This window comes from Apodemus sylvaticus, chromosome 4 (genome assembly GCF_947179515.1).
Source record: "Apodemus sylvaticus chromosome 4, mApoSyl1.1, whole genome shotgun sequence".
Taxonomy (NCBI): Eukaryota; Metazoa; Chordata; class Mammalia; order Rodentia; family Muridae; genus Apodemus; species Apodemus sylvaticus.
In genome coordinates, this window is record NC_067475.1 from 117,120,802 (window position 1) to 117,141,543 (window position 20,742).

General features: G+C 41.9%; 1 protein-coding gene across 8 annotated transcripts in view; it reads left to right on the forward strand.

The window, feature by feature from the left end:
• The window catches only part of Elf2 (E74 like ETS transcription factor 2), an 87,976-nt gene extending 67,632 nt beyond the window's left edge, over positions 1-20,344 (forward strand). For 4 of the 8 annotated variants that reach the window (XM_052180548.1, XM_052180549.1, XM_052180555.1 and 1 more), the window contains 6 exons: positions 8,044-8,157; positions 9,787-9,960; positions 14,194-14,280; positions 16,075-16,267; positions 17,780-18,130; positions 18,589-20,344. In XM_052180548.1, the coding sequence (XP_052036508.1) occupies positions 8,044-8,157; positions 9,787-9,960; positions 14,194-14,280; positions 16,075-16,267; positions 17,780-18,130; positions 18,589-19,207 (1,538 nt within the window). In that variant the 3' untranslated portion in view covers positions 19,208-20,344. Of the gene's footprint in view, positions 1-8,043; positions 8,158-8,828; positions 9,062-9,786; positions 9,961-14,193; positions 14,281-16,074; positions 16,268-17,779; positions 18,131-18,588 lie in introns of those variants that run through there. The other 4 variants (XM_052180550.1, XM_052180552.1, XM_052180553.1 and 1 more) reach the window with 3 other exon arrangements.
• Positions 20,345-20,742: the final 398 nt, after the last annotated feature.

The following is a 20,742-nucleotide window of genomic DNA, read 5'->3' on the forward strand; positions in this document are numbered from 1 at the left end:
TTATGTTGGGTTAGTGGTGTTTTGAGTGTTGAGTGTGTATAAAGAGATTCTATTTGGGGCCAGGAGAAATGCTCATTGGTTAAGACCACTTGTTGCTCTTGCAGAGTTCCTCTTGCAGAGGACCCGGGTTCAGTTCTCAGCACCCACGTTCACAACCACCTGTAACTCCAGTTCCAGGGGATACAACCCCTCTTATAGACACCATGGGCACACATGTGGTGCTCATAAATACTTACAGGCAAAAACTTAGTACACTTAAAGATGTTATTTCCAATGCATGTGAATACTTAACAGAGAACCATTGCACAGTTTCTGCAGTCAGAACACTGTAGAGTAAGAGGACTTTAATTTCGCAAGTGAAAGGTTTCTCTTCTCTCCCTGAGCTATTGGAATGACCACTAAAACTGAATGTAGCCTGTAGATTATTCGCTGGGAATGCACATTGGGAGTCAGTGTTTTTACCTTTTTATAGGCATTCTTGCTTGTATGGCTGAGGATCTGAACCAGGGCTTCCAACATGCTGGGCAAGTGCTTTACCACAGGGGTACACCTCCTCTGACCCTGGTTTTCTAAGATTTCAGATGCCATTTCCCAGATCTACTTGACTTTTGAGTACCACTTACAGATTGTTGTGTGTGTGTTTTTTTTTAATCACAATGTACCGTGAATGACTTCTACACGCTTTTACTTCTTCTTTCTTGTTCACATAATCCAAAGAATCTTTACAGGCTCTTTGAAGAAAATTTAAAAGGATTTGCTGATATACTCAAAGGTAGTTCAATAAGTTAAAAGCTGAAGAAGAAAACATGAATTAGAAAATTGAGATTCTATAGTTTTTGTTGTTGATAATTTTTAATGGGAAATGGAGAGTAATGATTTCGATTTTTTTCTTTAAGTTTTTGAGACAAGTCTCATGTACCTCAGACTACCCTCAAACTTTTCATATAGTTGAGGCTGGCCTTGAACTTCTGATCCTTGCCTCCAGCACCTGAATGCTAGTATTAGAGGTATGTATTACCACTCCCAGATTATGTGGTGCTCGGGGATTCAACACGCACTCAGCCGTCTGAGCAGTGTCCCAACTCCAGTGTCTGCACATTTTATTAGAAAGTGGGTGAAATGATCTCTATCTCCTTGAGGGACGTCATCAGATACAAGCAAGCAGATGAAAAATCTATATAATGAGCAAGGGGGAAAGTATCTGTAATGATTGCAGTAATTACCTGACGATTGTGTAAAATGAGTGACACTTGGGAACTACTTAGAGAATAAATAAGCTTTGAACTCAGCGATGTTAGTATCACTTGTTTCTGACCATCTATAGATCATCAAGTAGTGCCATTGCTGTATCACTACAGGATATATTGCTTTTATCGTCTCTCTTTATAACTTAAGGATCATATATATGTAGTCCTTTATTATTAATATTTAAGTTATTAGGAGTTTTAAGTGAAGAATGAAATAACTTCTTTATAACAAATCAGTGTCATCTTAAGATTCACAATGTTTGTAGTCAAGACTTAATAATATTCTTACTAAAGTTGCATTTGTGTGGGACATGGTGATGTTCCTGACTTGCCAGGACCACCTACTCTGCAAACTGAAGTTTTCTAGTTAGCTATCCATAAAACTAGTCCTAGTTAACCTTAACCAAGTAACCTCTTTAGCATTTGACTAGGTAATCTCTAAGGACATTTAAAGCTCTAAAATGACAAGTGGCTTATCACATTTAATGCAAAGTTAAAGACATAAGACTTGCTTTTAAAAGAAATTTCAGAGAGTATATTGTATGAGTATGTCATAGAGCTTAATTGCTTTAGGCCAACTTGGAAAAATTGATATTTGATATAGTTTAATACTTGAGGCTTAGTTCTGTGTGTGTGTGTGTGTGTGTTTGTGTTAATAAATGCCTGACATAGTTACTTTCCTAATTTATGTGAACATTGTGTATATACTGTCTGGATTTGAGGGAAGATTTTCAGTTTAAAACATCTGCTTTCTTTTCCCACTTCTCTTTTTCTTCTCTCCCCTCTTCCCTCTCTTTCCCCTTAAGATGGGTCCCACTGTGTGTCCCTGGCAGAGACTCACTCACAGAGATCCACTTGCCTCTGGCTTCTGAGTGCTGACAGTCATTTTGTTTTTCTTTTGAGAAGAGGAAACTTTTCATGGGAATACCGCATAGTGTCTGTGTGTGCGGGTACAAGTACATGCGGAGGCCGGAAGCTGACTTTGTCTTCTTCAGTCGCTCTGCCTTAGGTTTTGAGACAGAATTTCCCATTTAGCCTATAGATTCAGCTCAATGGCTGTCCAGGAAGTCCCTGAGATAGACCCCTCTGTCGTTGCCTCCCTACTATTACTGTTAGAGTTGCCTGCCGGCCAGCAGGCCCTGAAACTGCAGTGAGCACCCAGCTCTTCGTTTGGGTGCTAGGTGTCAAACTGAGATCTTCCTGCTTGCAAGGCAAGCACTGACCAACTGAGGCACCATCCCAAAACACAAGTTGTGCGAGTGACAAAGCAATCTGTGTACTTACTTGGTACTCTTATCAGTGGTGCTTGGGATATCTGCATATGCATACTCCCAGCATTTCAATTTCAGACTTGGGTATGTGTGATTGTGTTGCTCTTGAAAACAATCAAAAGGTGGAATTACATGTAATAGTATGGCTGGGTGGTGGTGCTGGCAGTGCCTTTAACCCTAGAACTCTAGAATTGAAGGTCAGCCTGATCTACAGAGAGTTCCAGAACAGCCACAAGAGAAAGCCTGTCACAAAACAAAAAGCAAATGCAAAAAAAAAAAAAAAAAAAAAAGAAGAAGAAGCAAAGAAAGAAAGAGAACAAGAAAGAAAAAGGAAGAAAGAGTAGGTGGTAAAGAATGACATTAATTTTTGTCCATAGACTTAACCCCAGGTTATTTATTGGTGAGCTGACTGGTAAAGGCACACTTAGCAGGCAGGCCTGCAAACATAAGTTCAACCTCTAGGAGCCAGCTGAAGGTGGATGGAGAGAAGTGACTGAACAGAGTTAGTTGTCTTCTGACACATTCATGCACAGGAAGAAACATACTTGGGGATGAATGCATGACTTCGTAGTGAGGCTCTGTATATAATCTCCAGGATAGGAAAAAGTCATTGTGAAAGAAATTTAGCAGTTCATTGCAATATGTGTACTCAGATTTATATGTCAGCAAGTTAAAAAAAAGTGTTGGGGCATAGAGTTAATCAGTAATTAAAGATAAAGCAGTTTTCTTTAGGAACAAATAATGGTAGAGAAAGGCAGGCAGCAGGCACCCTGTTCTAGAGACTGCAGGAGCCTGGCTCTCAGGGGAATCTAAACAGGCAAACCGTTTTTCAGAACATTTTAGGAGATTATTTGTCTTTCAATTTTATGAGTGCACAGAAACAAAAATTTAAAGAGTCCGGGATCTGTAAAACATGCTGTGTTTAGTGGCACAGGTCTGTAATCCAGCTACTCTGGAGACTGAGGCAGGCTTAGTGCAAATTCATGGCTTGTATAGTCTATGGAGTAAACTCCAAGCCAGCCTGGCCAAGCTTAATGATAGCCTATCTGAAATAAAAACAAAAATAAAACGGGGCTGAAGATATAGCTTAGTGGTAGACTGCTTGCCTGGTGTATACATGGCCCTAGGTTGAGTTCCCCTGAACACCTACCTTCAATACATATGTGCATATGTGCATATGCATAACATACACACTTGCTAAGTGGCTGGATTATCCTAATTATTTTTCATTTATCCATATTTAAAAGACAGTGTATTATTGTAAATGAGTAAATATTTTTGAAGTTATAAAATAAAGTGTTTTTATTGCGGCGAGGCCTCGTCCTAGCCCATGCCGTCTAACCTAAAACTCTTGAAGATTGGGATTTCAGGCATGAAGTAACTGTGCCTTGCTAAGTTTTAGTTTTCTAATACAATAACTATCTGTAGATAACATATATTCGAAGTCTTTTTGAGATGCTCAGTAATTTGAATGCAGAAGTGTCTTCTGACCAAAATCAGTTTTGGCTGTCATTTGGTAAAATTGCTTGCTACCTGTGGGTATTGAGTATTTGAGATTTTACTGGGAAATTCAATTTTGAAACTTTTTATATTGATTACTCACTGGCATGGCAGTATTTCAGGGTGGTACACCTCTTCCCCTTTTAAGACCATTATACCCCTTTTGTACTTTTTAAATGTGGCTAAGAGAATAAAATTATGGCTTATACTTAATTGACTGTCTTTGGATTAGAAAGTTATTTTAATTGTCTTCATCTATCTTATAAAGCTGTATTGGTTAATGGTCAAGGAAGACAGATGTGAAGGTTAAAGATCCCAGTCCCTGTCTTTACTGCAGTGTTTGGGTCCTGTCACTACCCTGTCTGTCTGGAGGCACAAGAGAATGTGGCCAGTCGGGGCAGAACTCCTAGGAAATAGGAGTTTACAGTGCCGTGTTTAGGAGAAACTACTGACCCCTCATGAAGTAGTTCTCATTTTCCCATTGCTCTCCAGCTCCATTGCTAGTAAAGTTTATTTCTGACTCGAGAACACTGTTAAGAGCTAGGTCTATTGCCAGCGCTCTGTGCAAAGCTGGGAGGTATGCCTCTGTCAGACCTAATTACCAAGTTTGGTATTTTGTAACAGCTGTTGAGTGAGTCTGAAGTGTGCACATCCAAACACCAGCTGAGTGGACGTGGACGTGGACGGGGCATACTTATCCACAGAAAATGGCGCTCCGGCCACGTTTATTGATGGTGTGGTCAAAATTGAAATCACTTTCAAGGAGACTTGGCCAGTGAGTCCAACTGCTAGAAAATGAGACCTGTCCAATTACATATTAGTTTGTTTCTATTTATAAACCAAGTTGTTCAATTTCTGCCGTGGATTTCATACATTGTTTAGAAAGCAGTGAGGAGGACTTTATTTGTAGATGTTGCTTTTACTTTGCTTACTTTGGTCAAGTATACTATTAAATTGGTATTTATATCTTGACACATGTGTACTTTTAAATTTCGTTTGAATTATTGAGCTGAACAAAACAGCATTGAAGTTTTTAAAATCACAGAAAGGGAGAGGTATTAAGTTTCCGTTACCAAAGATTGTTTTAGAATCCTCACTTCTTTAAAATGGGTAACATATTCTTGGAAACTCTCATTATATTTTAATTTATCAGACACTTGGTTTTTAGATTTTTATTTATGTTTAGTATTGAGCTGTAGATGAACATGGTAGCTCCCAAAATAGAAATCACTGCTCTTTAACAAGCTGTTAGATTTCGGAGTAACAGGAGATTGTTTTACATCTGCACTGGGGTTGTTCGCCCTCAGAACCTGAAGCAGCAGGAGGCCAGAGAGCTATTCAGACTCCAATTGGTGCAGAGCACTGGGCACATGATAAATACTCAGTTGACACTAGCTGATTGTACATATTGGATTTCCTAGTTAGCAACTTATAAATGTATTTAAAGTAATAGTAAAATATTTTGGGGCTATAATTTGTTAGATTTGGTATGCTAAGTTTGAGGTCAGAAGTAGAAGCAAGGAAATACACTTTAAAAAACTAATTGGAATTGGGTGTGGTAGTAGAGTCTTAATCTCTTGCTTAGGGAGCAGAGGCAGGGGGATTGGTAGTTCAAGATCTCTGCAGTGTCTAGAGTTCCAGGCTCTGCTGGCTGCTTGAGTTTCTGTCTTAAGAAAAAGCAGAACCTGGGCGGTAGTGGCGCACACCTATAATCCCAGCACTTGGGAGGCAGAGGCAGGTGGATTTCTGTGTTCAAGGCCAGCCTGGTTTACAGAGTGAGTTCCAGGACAGCCAGGCTACACAGAGAAACCTTGTCTCGGAAAACCAAAAAAAAAAAAAAAAAAAAGAACAGACCAGAACATAACTTAGAAGTGTGTCTCAAGCTGCCTAAGAATTTACGGCACACATGTGTAACTGTTAGGCAAGTATTCTTGTTGTTGTTTATAACTTATATTTTAAAATCTGTAGATTTATTGCCCTATGACTTAAATACTTGAAGCTAATTGTAGTACAGTACAGTTTTTAGAGTATAACTTCATAATATTACATAAGGAATTAGCTTACCCGGGATAGTTTATTAATAGCACCTAAGACAACAGCTAAATTACAACACCAATCCTGCCTTAAAGAGAATGGCTCCCAAGATGATGTTTTAAACCTGAGAATTTGCTTCCTGGGGGTTGTCAGTGTGTGCGAGTCTTATAGGAAGGACCCTGTGGAAAACAGTCTCAAGAATGGTGGTGGCTTTTACACTCAATACTAAGTTTTTCTAAATTGAACTAGCAGGGCTGAGTGAAGCCCTTGCCTCACTGAGGCTGCGAATAGAGTAAGCAGGGTCACCTAAAGATAGATTTACTTAGAGGTTTGGCTGCCTCTCCGGTCCAGTCAGCTTAGAGCAGATTTCCATAAATGGAAAGAGCAACTGGAGAGCCGGAGCACCTTGCTGGGAGCCCGGACAGTGGTAACAGGTGCTAGGACAGGCCTGAGGTTTTAAAACAAATGCTCCCCAGATGACTTCCTTTCTAAGGCCGAGGTTTTAGCATTCGGTGAATTTGGAGGCTGTAACAGTTTTTCTTTTTACAATTAAAATTTCCTGAGACAGGCCAGAAGATTCATGTGTGTACTTGTGGATTTATCATGATTTTTTGAAATTTTATGAACATTCACAACAAACTCCTTAAGGGGAACATCGTGAGAAAAATCAGTCAAATTAAAATCTGGTATTTCTGCTTCAGAACTAAGACAGAGTGTGAAATCAATGCACAGCTAAGATAATGAGTTCTTGGCACTTCTCCTGTTAAGGACAGCATGGGGTTGTTCTTAGTTTGACACATAAAAGAAATGCATATTTGCCTTTCTATAAGGAAAATATAGGTCTAGATCCATAGCTTAGAGGTGGAACACTTGCTTAGTAGTGGGTGGTGTTGGGTTCTATCCCAGCATCCCAAAACCAAACAAAACCAGTTGTGAATCCAAAGTCGGATTATCTAAAGGGGCTTACACTTTTATAGGAGCCAGCAGTCATCACACTGAATTCCCATTTCATGTCAGGAACTGTATGTGATTTTCACAGCTATGTTGGAATTGTCCTGCTCTATAAGCGGAAACTGAGGCAGAAGAAAGTGGATTGATTGCCTTAGTGGCAGAGACTGAGAACCCAAGCTGCTAGACTTGAGATGCAAACCTACTTGTACACTCGACTGTCTCACAAGTCATTTGACAGCAAAGCATAAAAGAAATACCAACCAGCCATCTTTTCATGCACCCACCCACCCACATACGAACTTATGGGAAACCTAAGTCTCAGAAAAGAATCAGCTTACTATGAGGAAACTTCTGAAGTCTTAACGACTGTAAAACTGATCCTTGTCTGCAGGTTGTCCACTCACAGGAAGGACACTATATAAGAATTGAAGTTACTCCTTAGGCTAGCTTAGAAAAGCGTGTTTCTTCCTGATTTCTCTTGGCTATTATATTGCTCTCAGTTTAGTGACGACACATAAGATTACATAATTGTCCTATAGGGTGATTGTTCTTCACCCAGGCTCTCTTCCGGTTCCTAAGCCCTGTGGTTGAGTCCCTCAGGTTTTAAATTTTGGTCTAAAATGGAGCAGGCTTCATATTTCAGGGTTCTTTTTTTATTTCCTTTTTAAAAAGACCTGGAAACTTGTTGCTAACTTCTTGTCAGCTTTGTTGGGGTTTTGGATTTGAGATAGGGTCTGCCTGTATACCCCAGAATAGCTTCAAATTCTACTCCCTGTCTTAACCTTACAAATACTGGGACGAAAAGAGTGCGCTTATTCCTGACTCACTGGTTGTTCTTAAGATCAGTATTCACTTTACAGAACATAGACATTAGTTGTTTATTATTATCATTATCATTATTATTATTTTAGTAAGCAGAGAATAAATACTTAATGGCTTATATAGAATTGTTCACATGGACATCAGTTCATACATATTCAGTAATATATTTTAAATTGCTAGCGTTGTCATTTTTAATTAAGAGTTTTCCTTTTTCACAGTGGAAGCCTCGGTTCACAGCAGTAATGCACACTGTACGGATAAGACCATTGAAGCTGCGGAAGCCCTGCTTCATATGGAGTCTCCTACCTGCTTGAGGGATTCAAGAAGTCCCGGTATGTGAGCTACCCATTTTTCCTATTGTTGGGTCACATTGTTTCCTATTAGAATGAAGACGGGAACTGGGCGGTGGTAAATCCCAGCACTGAGGAGGTAGAGGCAGGCAGATCTCTGAGTTCGAGGACAGCTAAGGCTATACAGAGAAACCCTGTAGAGGGAGGGAGGGAGGGAGGGAGGGAGGAAGGGAGGGAGGGAGAGAGAGAGAGAGTAAGAAGTAAGCTGTTAATGCAAAAGAATTGTTGTTAAAGTTCTTAAAGGTCTAGATACCCACACTTGATATCAGTAACTGATACGAAAGGTTCTAAAGCCTTAAACACTGTATTTGTTTATGTTCCATGTTGATTTTCTTGATTCTGGGTAAGTTGTAGGTAGTGGTAGTCCTTTAGAGTTGCCAGGTTGGGCCCTTTGCGTCCTATGACCCTTTCACTCTCTCATTCTGATCAACAGACAGTAACTACATGGAACTGGCTATGGTAGAGAGAGTTTATTAACTAATATATTCCTTTTAAGATAAGATTGCTTTTATAATTTAATTTGGGGGGGGCAGGCTGATTTTAATAATGGTAGTGTACTAATTTGATTTTGTCCTAATTTTAATTCAGTGTGCAGAAATTTAGAGTAAGCTGCTAAGAGTAGCCATCTTTAAAAGGTTATTTTATGTGTATAGGTCTTTGCCTGCCTACATGTCTGTGTACCGTGTGCATGCCTGATATCCATGGGTGCCAGAAAAGGATCGGATCCCCTGGGACTGGAGTTACAGATGGTTGTGAGCTGCCATGTGGATGCTAGGGATTGTATTCCAGTCCTGGAGGGGCAGCCAGTGCTCTTACACACTGAGCTATCCTCCCAGCCCTGCAACCATCTTTTTAATTGGATTAGGAATCCAATGCATTCTTCAAGGTGTGGTATCCTTATTATTCATGCCTATGTGATAGAAATTGAAGCAACATTATTGTATGTAATAGAAAACCAGATGGCAATCTGTACATACTATTTTAGTGATGGCCTAAAATTAACAGTTACTCCTTTTTTATATATTAAAATGAAATATAACTGTGTACTTTGTATTGAACATATATTTATAAATTTTTAAATTTTGTATCTTGTCCTTGTATTCCCCACTTAATGAATAATGGCAGATATATGCAACAAAAGCAATTGCTAAAGGACTATTCTTCTCACATTTTTCTGTGAAAATATGTAAACTGTTGCTACGATTAACTTAAAGTATAAAGGGAGTTGGAGAGGTAGTTCAGGGGTGGAGAGCCCTGCGCACTCTGCAGAGGACCAAGTTCGGTCTTCAGCGCCTACCCACGTGTGACTCCAGTTCTAGAGGATCCGGTGCCCTCTTCTGGCCTTCACAGGCAGTAGGCACACCAGCCAAAAGTGCCGGAAAGTGTGAAAAAGAGGGCGGCTATCAAGATGATGGTCCTAGTACTTATTTACTTGTGTATTGTAAATAGTTTTGGATATTCAGTAACTTGATTTCTTCAGGCACAAGTTCTTATTACCTTTCTTGCTTTGAATAATTCTTTTGTAAACCCTACCTCTTCTAATATTGAACTATCCACATAGGAAACTATAATAGGGGTAGGAAATTTTAATTTTTCAACTTTTTTTTATAGTGGAAGTGTTTGTCCCTCCTTGTATATCAACTCCAGAGTTTATCCATGCTGCGATGAGGCCAGATGTCATTACAGAGACTGTGGTGGAGGTGTCAACAGAAGAGTCTGAACCAATGGATGCCTCGCCTATTCCTACTTCGCCAGACAGCCATGAACCAATGAAGAAGAGAAAAGGTTGAGTATATGAGTCCCTCGTGATGCATCTTTCCACCTTAGGTTTTTGTTGGTTGGTTTGGTTGGTTTTTGTTTTTTTTGAGACAGGCTTTCTCTATGTAGCCCTGGCTGTTCTGGAACTTGCTCTGTACCAGCCTGGTTTTAAATTCCGAGATCTGCCTGCCTCCGTTTTGTTTTGTTTTGTTTTTTAAAATTATTTTTGGGATAAGGTCTTATCTGTATATAGCTCAGGCTGTCCTTGAATTTGTCATTCTCCTACCTCGGCCTCCCCAGTATTGAGATGAATGTAAACATTTCCCACTGTAATAACCTATTCACACAAACACACACACACACACACACACACACACACACACACACACACACACACACACACACACAGCTACCAAGTAGCATTCACAGCCTTATGTTTTCTTCCTTTTGTGGATAGTATTTTAAAAAACCAAGCAACTTCTCCCAGATCCTCCCAGCCTCGCTACTAACCCAACCTCATTCTCTTTCCAAAACCTGACAGTCAAAACAAACAAAAAACCAGTAAAGCAAACAACAAACCCAAGGTAATAAGGTCACCAAAAACTATGGAGTCTGTTTTGTATTGGCCAGCTACTCCTGGGCATAGGCCTGCCCTATACTGTGGATGATATAAAGTGGGTGGATTGTTGAAGAAAATGAAATTAGAGGATCACAAGGACTACAAATCTTTTTTTCTTATGCCAAATACTTTCTTCCTTGTGTTTTCCCTTCCTCCCTCCCTGACCCCCGGGCCCTTCCTTCCTCCCCTCTCTTCCCTGTGTCACCTCCTCCTCATACTGTGTTCTTCTCCCTTTCCCTTCCTGTGACTTCCCATAGAGATCTAACTGCCTCTGCCTCCCAAGGGCCAGGATTAAAGTTCTGATGTTCTTTAAAAAACCAAAGGTGAGGACTGGAGGGAAGCCCAGAAGTTCAGAGCACTGGTTGGTCCTCAGAGTCTATTCCCAGCGCCCACATGACTGTGCACAGCTGTCAGCAAATACAGCTCCTGGGATCTGAAGCAAACTGCCTTTAACTCCACTTTCATGGGGTCTGAGGCCCTCTTCTGGGCACCAGACTTGCAAAGTGTACAGAGATATACATGCAGACAAAATACCTATATACATTACATAAACACAAACATTTAAGATTGCCAGTATAAACTTAGCAGTGGGTAAAGAGAATTTCCGCTTACTAAGCCTCATCTCTGTGGTAAAGCGGAAGGGCCAGCACATCTCCACGTCACAATGCACACATCCTTGCCTGTTCAGATCAAGGGTAAAATCAGAAAGAAAGGAAAGCCGTGTTAAAACCCAGTATTCGTTCCTTTTGTATTGCTGTGGTAAAACCCCAGGACGAGAGCACTTCGTAGAAGGGTCTTAGTCGGGGTTTCTATCTTTGCACAAACATCATGATCAAGAAGCAAGCTGGGGAGGAAAGTGTTTATTCAGCTTATACTCCCACACTGCTGTTCATCACCAAAGGAAGTCAGGACTGGAACTCACACAGGGCAGGAAGCAGGAGCTGATGCAGAGGCCATGGAGGGATGTTTCTTACTGGCTTACTCAGCTTGCTCTCTTATAGAACCCAAGACCATCAGCCCAGAGATGGCACCACCCACAAGGGACCTCCCCCTTGATCACTAATTGAGAAAATGCCCCACAGCTGGATCTCATGGAGGCACTTCCCCAACTGAAGCTCCTTTCTCTGATAACTCCAGCCTTTGTCAAGTTGACACAAAACCAGTCAGTGCAGAAGGATTTCCTTGGCTTCCAGCTGCAGAGGGAGAAGATCTGTCATGGTGGGGAAGTGCGGCCACAGTGCTCACCTCAGTGTATTCTCTTCCCTCTGCATTAGAGTGAAGAGACATGGTGCCTTCCACCGCACAGCTCATACAGAGGCTCACTATGTCTTCAAACATAGCACACTCTTCTACTCACCTCCCACTAAACCTTTGGCTTAAGGAACAAATATAATTAAAACAAAAAGACAATCTAAGCAGTCACTGCTGGGCAAATGAACTGAACAGACATGGCTCAGGAGTACAAGTGGCCGATGTATACATGTGAGTAATTTCAGCATGTCAGCCATCAGGAAATGCAGGTGAAGACATTTGCTGTTCCCCTTCACTGTACTCAGAGCAGCTGCCATCAAGAAAACAGCATGGGCATGGTGCTCCTGCCTGTGATCCTAGCCAAAGGAGGCTGAGACAGGATTCTTGGAAGTTGAGTTATTTAAAAAATTAAAAAAACAAGCTTCACAACTTGAGTTCAGTACATGGGGTTCACATGGTAGAGGGAAACAACTGATCCCTCCAAATTGTTCTGTGTCTACATGTATGTATAACAACACTGTTGGGGCACACACACAAAAACAGCAAACCCTCTAACCGAGCAAACAGGAAACAGAATAGAAAGTACTGCTGAGAATGGCTTGTGGGGAGTGGGGGACACTCTGATACTGTGGATAGAATGGAAATCACAGGCGTCTCAGCAAGCCAAAGATAGAGCTAATGATCCAGTCGGTCCAGCTGTGCCTGTCATGCCCATGAAGGAATCTCAGGCATCATGCGCTAGATATACCTGCATACCCAGTGTGCGTTCATTTAGGGAATCAGTCTAGGTGCCTATCAAAGACGAGTGGAAAATAAAATGTGATCTGTGTCTGTGTGCATGTACTTATGTGTGTACACACACATCAGAATGTTTAGCCAGGAAAAGGGAATCATGTTTGCAGGAAAATGGGTGGAGCCAAGTGGAAATAAATTAGCCTTACAAAAACAGACAGCATGTTTTCTCTTAGAGAACAGGATTGAAGAAAAACAATGTTAGAGATAGGGTAAGGCAACTTGGCTGTAATATCAATACTAGGGTGGTTGAGGTAGGAAGATAATTTTAGGCCAGGCTGGACCATTGAAGTAGAAGGGGGGCAATTTGGGGAAAGGAAGAGGGACCTGGCGTAGAAAGAGGCCACAAAGAGTAGTGCAGAGCAGAGACTATGACCGGAGCATAGTATATGTCTGAGGCCGTGATAAGAAAACCCATTACCTGGTGTAATTAATTTGTCCTAGTAAAACATTACAAATCCACAGCGTTCTGTGGTTACTGCTGTTTGGGAGACAGAGTCAGAATGCCGTTTACGTTTGAAGCATGGGATCCTTCTTTTTTAAGTTTTTGTTGTGTGACGTTTGTGCTCTGGTGCATATGGAGGGCAGAGGTAGGCTGCACAGCAGCTGAGCCATCTCCCAGCCCCAAAGCCTGTCTGTACTGAGGAGCAGGATAACTGTTTCACACTCCCCATGGGAGATGCAAGGACAAACAAGAATGGCCAAGGCATTTATTAGACATAATCACTTGGAGAGTGTATGGTTTATTTTTTAAAACTTACAACGGGCAGTGGTGGCACACACCTTTAATCCCAGCACTTGGGAGGCAGAGGCAGGTGGATTTCTGAGTTCAAGGCCAGCCTGGTCTACAGAGTGAGTTCCAGGACAGCCAGGGCTACATAGAGAAACCTGTCTTGAAAAATAAAAAATAAAACCAACCAAACAACAACAACAACAACAAAAAACTCTTTACAGTGTTTATCTGCAAGTTGATAAGGAAATATCAACACTTGCAAACTCTCTGGCTCCCAGTATGAGTGTTTAATATTTGTGTTCATTTGAACTCAAAGGCTTCAGATGATCAGGTCCTCTGCAACTCGTAGGTGAGATTGTTGCTGACTGGAGGAGAGGGAGACCATGAGATACATGGTCTATGCTTGTCTGAAGTTCTAACAGCAGCACATGGTGGCTCACCTCTATTCCCAGCTCTGGCAGGCAGAGGCAGGGGAACTTGCAAGTTCCTGACTTGCTTTGTACAGTCAAATTTCTACCGTTTTATTTAAAATTGCAGAAGTGTTTAATGCTCCTTTTGTAAGCAATGTTCATCTGTTCTGAGTCTTCTTGGGTGAGGGAATGCGCTTCGGGCATGGTAGGCAGGTCTCTGCCGCCCAGCCATCCTCCAGCCATGCTGGGTAGGCGTCCCTGAGAGCTCACCGTGGCAATGCTGATGGCACAAAGCTGGGCGTCCTTCTGGCTTCCCAGGATCGCACCCCACACCTCCTTGGCATGGGAATTGTAATCTGCACATTAGTATCTAGGTTAGTGAGGAATGTCTTTTTGGAGAGTCTGCTTATTTCTGTTTTCAGTTTATGATTTCTTTTTCTTATTTTTTTTTTCAGTTGGCCGTAAACCAAAGACCCAGCAGTCACCAGTTTCCAATGGGTCTCCTGAGTTAGGAATCAAGAAGAAAGCCAGAGAAGGAAAAGGTAATTTGTGGATGGTCATTTGGAAATAAAATATCCCTTCCCTTTTATTTATTTATTTATTTATTTACTTTTTAGGTGACATTTTTACAGGATTATTTCTATAATCCTATACATATCCATCTCTTAGTATTTCTTAATTAGAGGTGGGCCAGCATTGTGGGGAACTTTTATCAGCATAGCAATGCCTCAAAGAGACAGGGTAGCCATTGCATGTGGTGATGTCCATAGGGCAGTGCAAACCATTGTTTTGGGGGACCATGTTTTAGAGGACAGTTTATGTGCATTTAGCCACTTGAATAGAAGAGGCTTCACTCATTCTTCTCTCTGTGTGGGTGTGGAAGTAAGTCTCAGAGCTAGCATCTCTGAACTGTCCTAGCATTGAGCTCAGTGTTAGTCTTGGCAACAGGTGCTGTTATTTAAGCTACCTCTGGCCTTTTGCTACATATTTTCTGTTTTTCAAGACAGGGTTTCTCTGTGTAGTCCTGGCTGTCCTGGAACTCACTATGTAGACCAGGCTGGTCTCAAATTCAGAGGTCTGCTGGCCTTTGCCTCCCAAGTGCTGGGATCAAAGGCCGTCACCACCTGACCTTTTTTTTTGTTTTTGTTTTTGTTTTTGGTGTGTTTTTGTGTGTGTGTGTGTGTGTGTGTGCTTTTCCCCTCCCTACCTCCCTCTCTCCCTCCCTCTCTCCTTCCCTCCCTCCCTCCCTCCCTTTTTTCAGACCTGGCACTGGAATTACAAGCAGTTATGAATGCTAAGAATTAAACCGAGGTCCTCTGCAAAAAGCAGTCAGTGTTTTTAACCCCTCATCCATCTTTCCAGCCCCTCTGCTTTCTAGTTTGTTGGGTTTGATGATTTCCAATAACATTAGGCATGTGTGTCTGATGATCCCATAAGAAAATTGCCACTAGTTAATAGGTAAATGTTTTCAGACTGATAATCTTAAATTTTTTTATTGATATGTTTACGTTTGTCCTATTTTTAATGTTTGTTATGTAAATTGACTGAAAACTGTGTCTAATAAGTCCACAATGAAATTTGGTATTATATCCAAAAGGAAAAAAGAACACACTCCAATTTCATTGTTCTTTTCTTAGGAATTTGGAATGGAACTGGTTTCAGACTTTGATTTCCTTTTCTGCCCTTGGTCATTTTACATTTCTACTGTGTTAGGTTTTGTCTTTCAGTGCAGATTGAGAGGCTAAAGGATGGATTACAGCCAGGAGGAATACCTCCCTAGTAGATACCTAGAGTATATGGTGTCCACACTGAGTAGAATATATACATTGTTCACAATGAGTAGACACTGGGCCAGTGCCATCACCCAGCCTGAAACCTGGATCCAGGACACAGGACAGTATAGAATCTAGGGCCTTACATCTTAAGAACGGGGCAGGGAGCCAGGCAGTGGTGGTACATGCCTGTAATCCCAGCGTTTGGGAGGCAGAGGCAAGCAGATTTCTGAGTTTGAGGCCAGCCTGGTCTACAGAGTGAGTTCCAGGACAGCCAGGGCTACCACAGAGAAACCCTGTCTCAAAAAACAAAACAAAACAAAAAACAAAAAAAAAAAAAGAACGGGGCAGGACTCATTTTAACCCAGCTCCAAGGAGGCAAGGGCAGGGCGAACTCTTGAATTTGAGGCCAGCAAGTTTTAGATCTGGAAAGGCTGCATAGTCAGATCTGTCTCAAAAAGAAGTAGCAAATATGTAGTTGTAAATAAGGATATTTTACTTACATTTAATTATGTTAGTGAATTTTTTAAGTTAATGCCTATCATTTTTGTTTTGTTTTTAAAGGAAACACAACCTATCTGTGGGAGTTTCTTTTAGATCTGCTTCAAGATAAAAATACTTGTCCCAGGTATATTAAATGGACTCAGAGAGAGAAGGGCATATTCAAGCTTGTGGACTCGAAAGCTGTCTCGAAGCTCTGGGGGAAGCACAAGAACAAGCCGGATATGAACTATGAGACTATGGGGCGCGCTCTGAGGTGAGGATGACGGAGGCTGCTTCCTAAGGCGAGCGAAGCTGTCTCTTTAGACGGTCTGTTAGTTAGTGAAGTGGTTTAAAGAAAAGCTTATTAAAAATAAATCCCTTGATGTAACTTAAAACTTTTAAGATAATCTAGAAGAATTTTTTTTAGATTTAGAAATAGATGGGGAAAGAGAGGTTTGGTCTATATGCCTAGAATCTCAGCAGTGGAAAATCCTTGGCGATTCTGCATTTAGGTCTGTTCCAGAATAGAAATTGTTGCCTTGTAGGGCTTTTAGAAAGTTAAATCCAGACTGGGTGTAGTGTCTATGCCTTGCAGTCAGTTGTACTGGTTGAAAATTGAAAATAGGAGGATGAGTTCAAAGTCATCCTCTTTTTACATAGTAAGTTTGAAGCAAGCCTGGGCTAAGATGAGATCTGTAAGAACCTTAAATTAAATGCATTTTCCAGAGTTAATTTACTTTTAATCCCTGCAAATGACGTAAATGATTTTATATCTTGAAAATCAAAAAAATTTGTTGATATTGGTCAGTGTGAGAAATCTGTTAAATCCCCAATGTACACATGATGGTATGTATTTATTTGAGACCGTTCTTGTGATGTAGTCCAGGCTGGCTTGGGGCTTGTGTTAGCAAGCTGCCTTTAAACTTGCATCAGTTTCTCAGCTTCCCAATGCTGGTATTTCAGACCGAGCTACTGTTACGTGACAGTATTCACGTGTTCCAGGGGCTGGAGATTATTCAGATAAAGTCAGATTGTATTTATAACAAATTAGAGTTCCTTATATTACCAATAAAGTATTCCATGTCTACGTTAAGCTTTCCTTAAGAGGGAAAACAAGGTGTCCAAGGTGGAGCATGCTGAGATCTCATCACTTGGGAGGGGAGGAGGGACTGTTCGTCTACAGTTGGAAGCTAGCCTGGTCTATGAGAGAAGAGGCCGTGGGGTTTTGGAGATAAAGCTAGATGGTAGCACTTTCCCTAACAGGGAGTCTAGGTTCAGTCATCGGTGCTACAACTTTTTTGGACACATCAAGGTCACAGAGCTGTGTTAGCTACTGTGTTAGCCACTTCTTACTGATGTGACAGAAGCAGCTTAAGGAAAGCTCGTGGTAGAACTCACAGCATCCTCAGCCAGACAACAGCGGTGAATGCTGCTGTTTAGATTGCCTTTCCCTTTGTATTTGGTGTGAAATTTTGAGCCGTAGAAAAGTGCTGCCCACAATTATGTTGGGTCTTCCCACTTCAGCTGAATCTGGTCAACCCCATGTGCTTCTAGATCTTGTCAAATTAACAATTAATATTAACCATCACAGGGGCCTGTGGTGTGTCATACCAACTTTGTTGTCACCAAATTCCTAAACTTAGGTGTAATCCAAGTAGTCCATGTAGTCCATGTAGTCCCTCATATACAGGAATAAGTAAATGTTCCTGTCACATGTTTGCTGTGTGTGGTTTTATTGGGAAAGATGATAATACATTTGATTAATTTAGTCTTTTTTCCCTTATAGATACTACTACCAAAGGGGAATTCTTGCAAAGGTTGAAGGGCAGAGGCTTGTATATCAGTTCAAGGACATGCCCAAAAACATAGTGGTCATTGATGATGACAAAAGTGACACCTGTCCCGAAGACCTGGCAGCAGCTGCTGACGACAAGTCTTTAGAGCGAGTGTCACTCTCTGCAGAAAGTCTCCTGAAGGCGGCGACTGCAGTCCGAGGTGGGAAAAACTCATCTCCTCTGAACTGCTCCAGAGCAGAGAAGGGTGTGGCTAGAGTTGTAAACATCACATCCCCTGCTCACGATGCTTCGTCCAGGTCTCCTACCACCACAGCTCCAGTGTCAGCTGCAGCAGCTCCAAGGTGAGGGGCCGGGAGAGCTGGGGCAGCGCGTTGGTGTGCGTGCTTCTGGGGCGGGGACCTTCCCTGTTCACATGTCGGTCAGCACTGTAGAAAGGAACACTTTTAAAGTGCTGGACCTTTTGAAGTATACTTTTAGCTATATATAGTGAAACACACCTGTACTCCTAAGTACTGTGGAGGTTGAGGCAGGAGAATCACAAGTTGAAGGCCTGCCTATGTTACAGAGTATGAGTTCTAAGCTGATAGTAAGATGGCAAGGCCTTGCCCCAAAAAGCTGGCCACGTAGCTCAGTGGTGAACGCGTGGTTAGTGTGCAGAAGACTCTAGGTCCGTCCAGCCGCTGCAGCTGTAAAAGTCGGGACACTGATTTTAGGCATTTGGATTTGGATTTACTTTTTAACCTGAGACTCGTTTTCCTGTTTAGTGTTAAATATAACCAGCTTGTTTTTAATCTACCAGGACAGTTCGTGTGGCAATGCAAGTCCCTGTAGTAATGACATCACTGGGTCAAAAGATTTCAACTGTGGCAGTTCAGTCCGTCAATGCAGGCACCCCGTTAATAACCAGCACCAGTCCGGCTACAGCCAGCTCTCCAAAAGTAGTCATCCAGACAGTCCCGACTGTGGTGCCAGCCTCCGCTGAAAATGGAGACAGACTCACCATGCAGCCTGCCAAGATTATCACCATCCCTGCTGCGCAGCTCGCACAGTGTCAGCTGCAGACAAAGTCAAATCTGACGGGGTCGGGAAGCATTAACATTGTCGGAACCCCACTGGCTGTGCGGGCGCTCACCCCCGTTTCAATAGCCCACGGTACACCTGTAATGAGACTATCTGTGCCTGCTCAGCAGGCCTCTGGCCAGACTCCTCCTCGCGTTATCAGTGCGGTCATAAAGGGGCCAGAGGTTAAATCGGAAGCCAAAAAGCAGGAGCATGATGTGAAAACTTTGCAGCTGGTAGAAGAAAAGGGGGCGGACGGGAACAAGACAGTAACCCACGTAGTGGTGGTCAGTGCGCCCTCCGCCATTGCCCTGCCTATGACCATGAAAACCGAAGGGCTAGTGACGTGCGAGAAATGAGCAAGCTCCCGGCCGCCGACTGACTGTGAGTGTTGTACTGACAGACACTTGCAAGGGAAGTAAGTCATCAAGAAAAGTCAGAGGAGGACTTTCAAACAGCTGTGCATATAAGAAAGCAATCAGACTTACTGGAAACAAATTACCTATCCCATGTTTCAGTGGGACATGAACTACACATTGAGATGCTGACAGAAAACTGCCTCTTAACGTAAGAACAACTGAACCCTCAATAAGAAACCAGACTGAAAGGGACCAAGCAGCTCACTACAATGCCACGTTACACTAAGAGTTGGAACACTAACACCTGTCGGAGGTTACATAGTTTTCAGTGGGGCGGGGTTGGGGTGGGTGATGTCATTGTTACAAATAGCATTTTTTGATGCATTTTATATGCATACCAGCAATTAGCACTGTGCTTGGGCAGTGCTCACTTAACTGGTGCTATGTGAAGACTCTGCTAATACAGGTATTCTAGAATGTGAACTGAGTGGATCCAAACGCTTCACAGACAGAGGATAGCAAGATCTAGTGCGCTTTTGTTTGTTTGTTTTGTTTTATTTTTTGATTTTGAATATATATATATATATCATAGCTTAAGCTGTTTTAAAACAAAGGCCTTAGACTAATTTTCGGTTTCCTTTCTTGAAATAAGCTAATGGCTTGTTTGTGTAAAGCTTTTTTATTAAAAGAAAAATTTTAAAAATCTTGTACCTAGCACAGTATTGTTATAGAATTTACATGTAACATTTTCTATGGTAGTTTAAGTCTGTCGGTTTCTTAATTGTGAAGAAATGAACAGTTGGCTCTGGCCCTTTACTGTACCCTACCTGCGTCGCCCAAGTCACCTGCCATCTGCAGACACATGGGTGTCAGTTCTTTTGTCCTTCGACATTCAGGCCCGCATGCACTTGCCGGGTAGCTCCAGGACCTGGTGTTTGTTTCCTTTCTCATTCTTTTTCCTTTCCTCCCTTTTTTCTCTTTTTCTTTTTTAGTTGACATTTAAGAGGGAAAGTACCAGTGTTCAGATTTGAACTATAATAGTTTGTATATTCAACATTTGAAGTATATTCTATTTTGTTGTACTCTTGTTTCAAAGTGTATTCAAGTAGGTTTTCTGAAATATAGAAGTGAAATTTATCTTGTGGTTTTGGTCTCTGGTGATATTTTTCACAATGCTCAGCAGTCAGTCTAGGATGTTGTTTGAGTTATGCAACAGAAGTGTGGGGGTTTTCTTACTGATCACCTGAAGAAATGCTACTCTGGTTTTGGCAACTATCTGCACATTCCCACTTTCCTTGTAATTATAATCATGGACTTAGGGAATCCAGTGTTGGCCTCGCAGAATCATCTATACAAGTGGAACACTTTCAGCACTAGTGGTAGACAGCGAGCCTGGCATGCGCAGGCCCCCGGGTCTGTCCTAGCACCTCACAGGTCCTGAGCCACTTCCACCCAGTCAGTCTCCTGTCAGACCTTTTATGGCCTGTACAGGTGGACAGAAGAAGCAGAGAATCACAGATTTCTTAGTGTCGCAC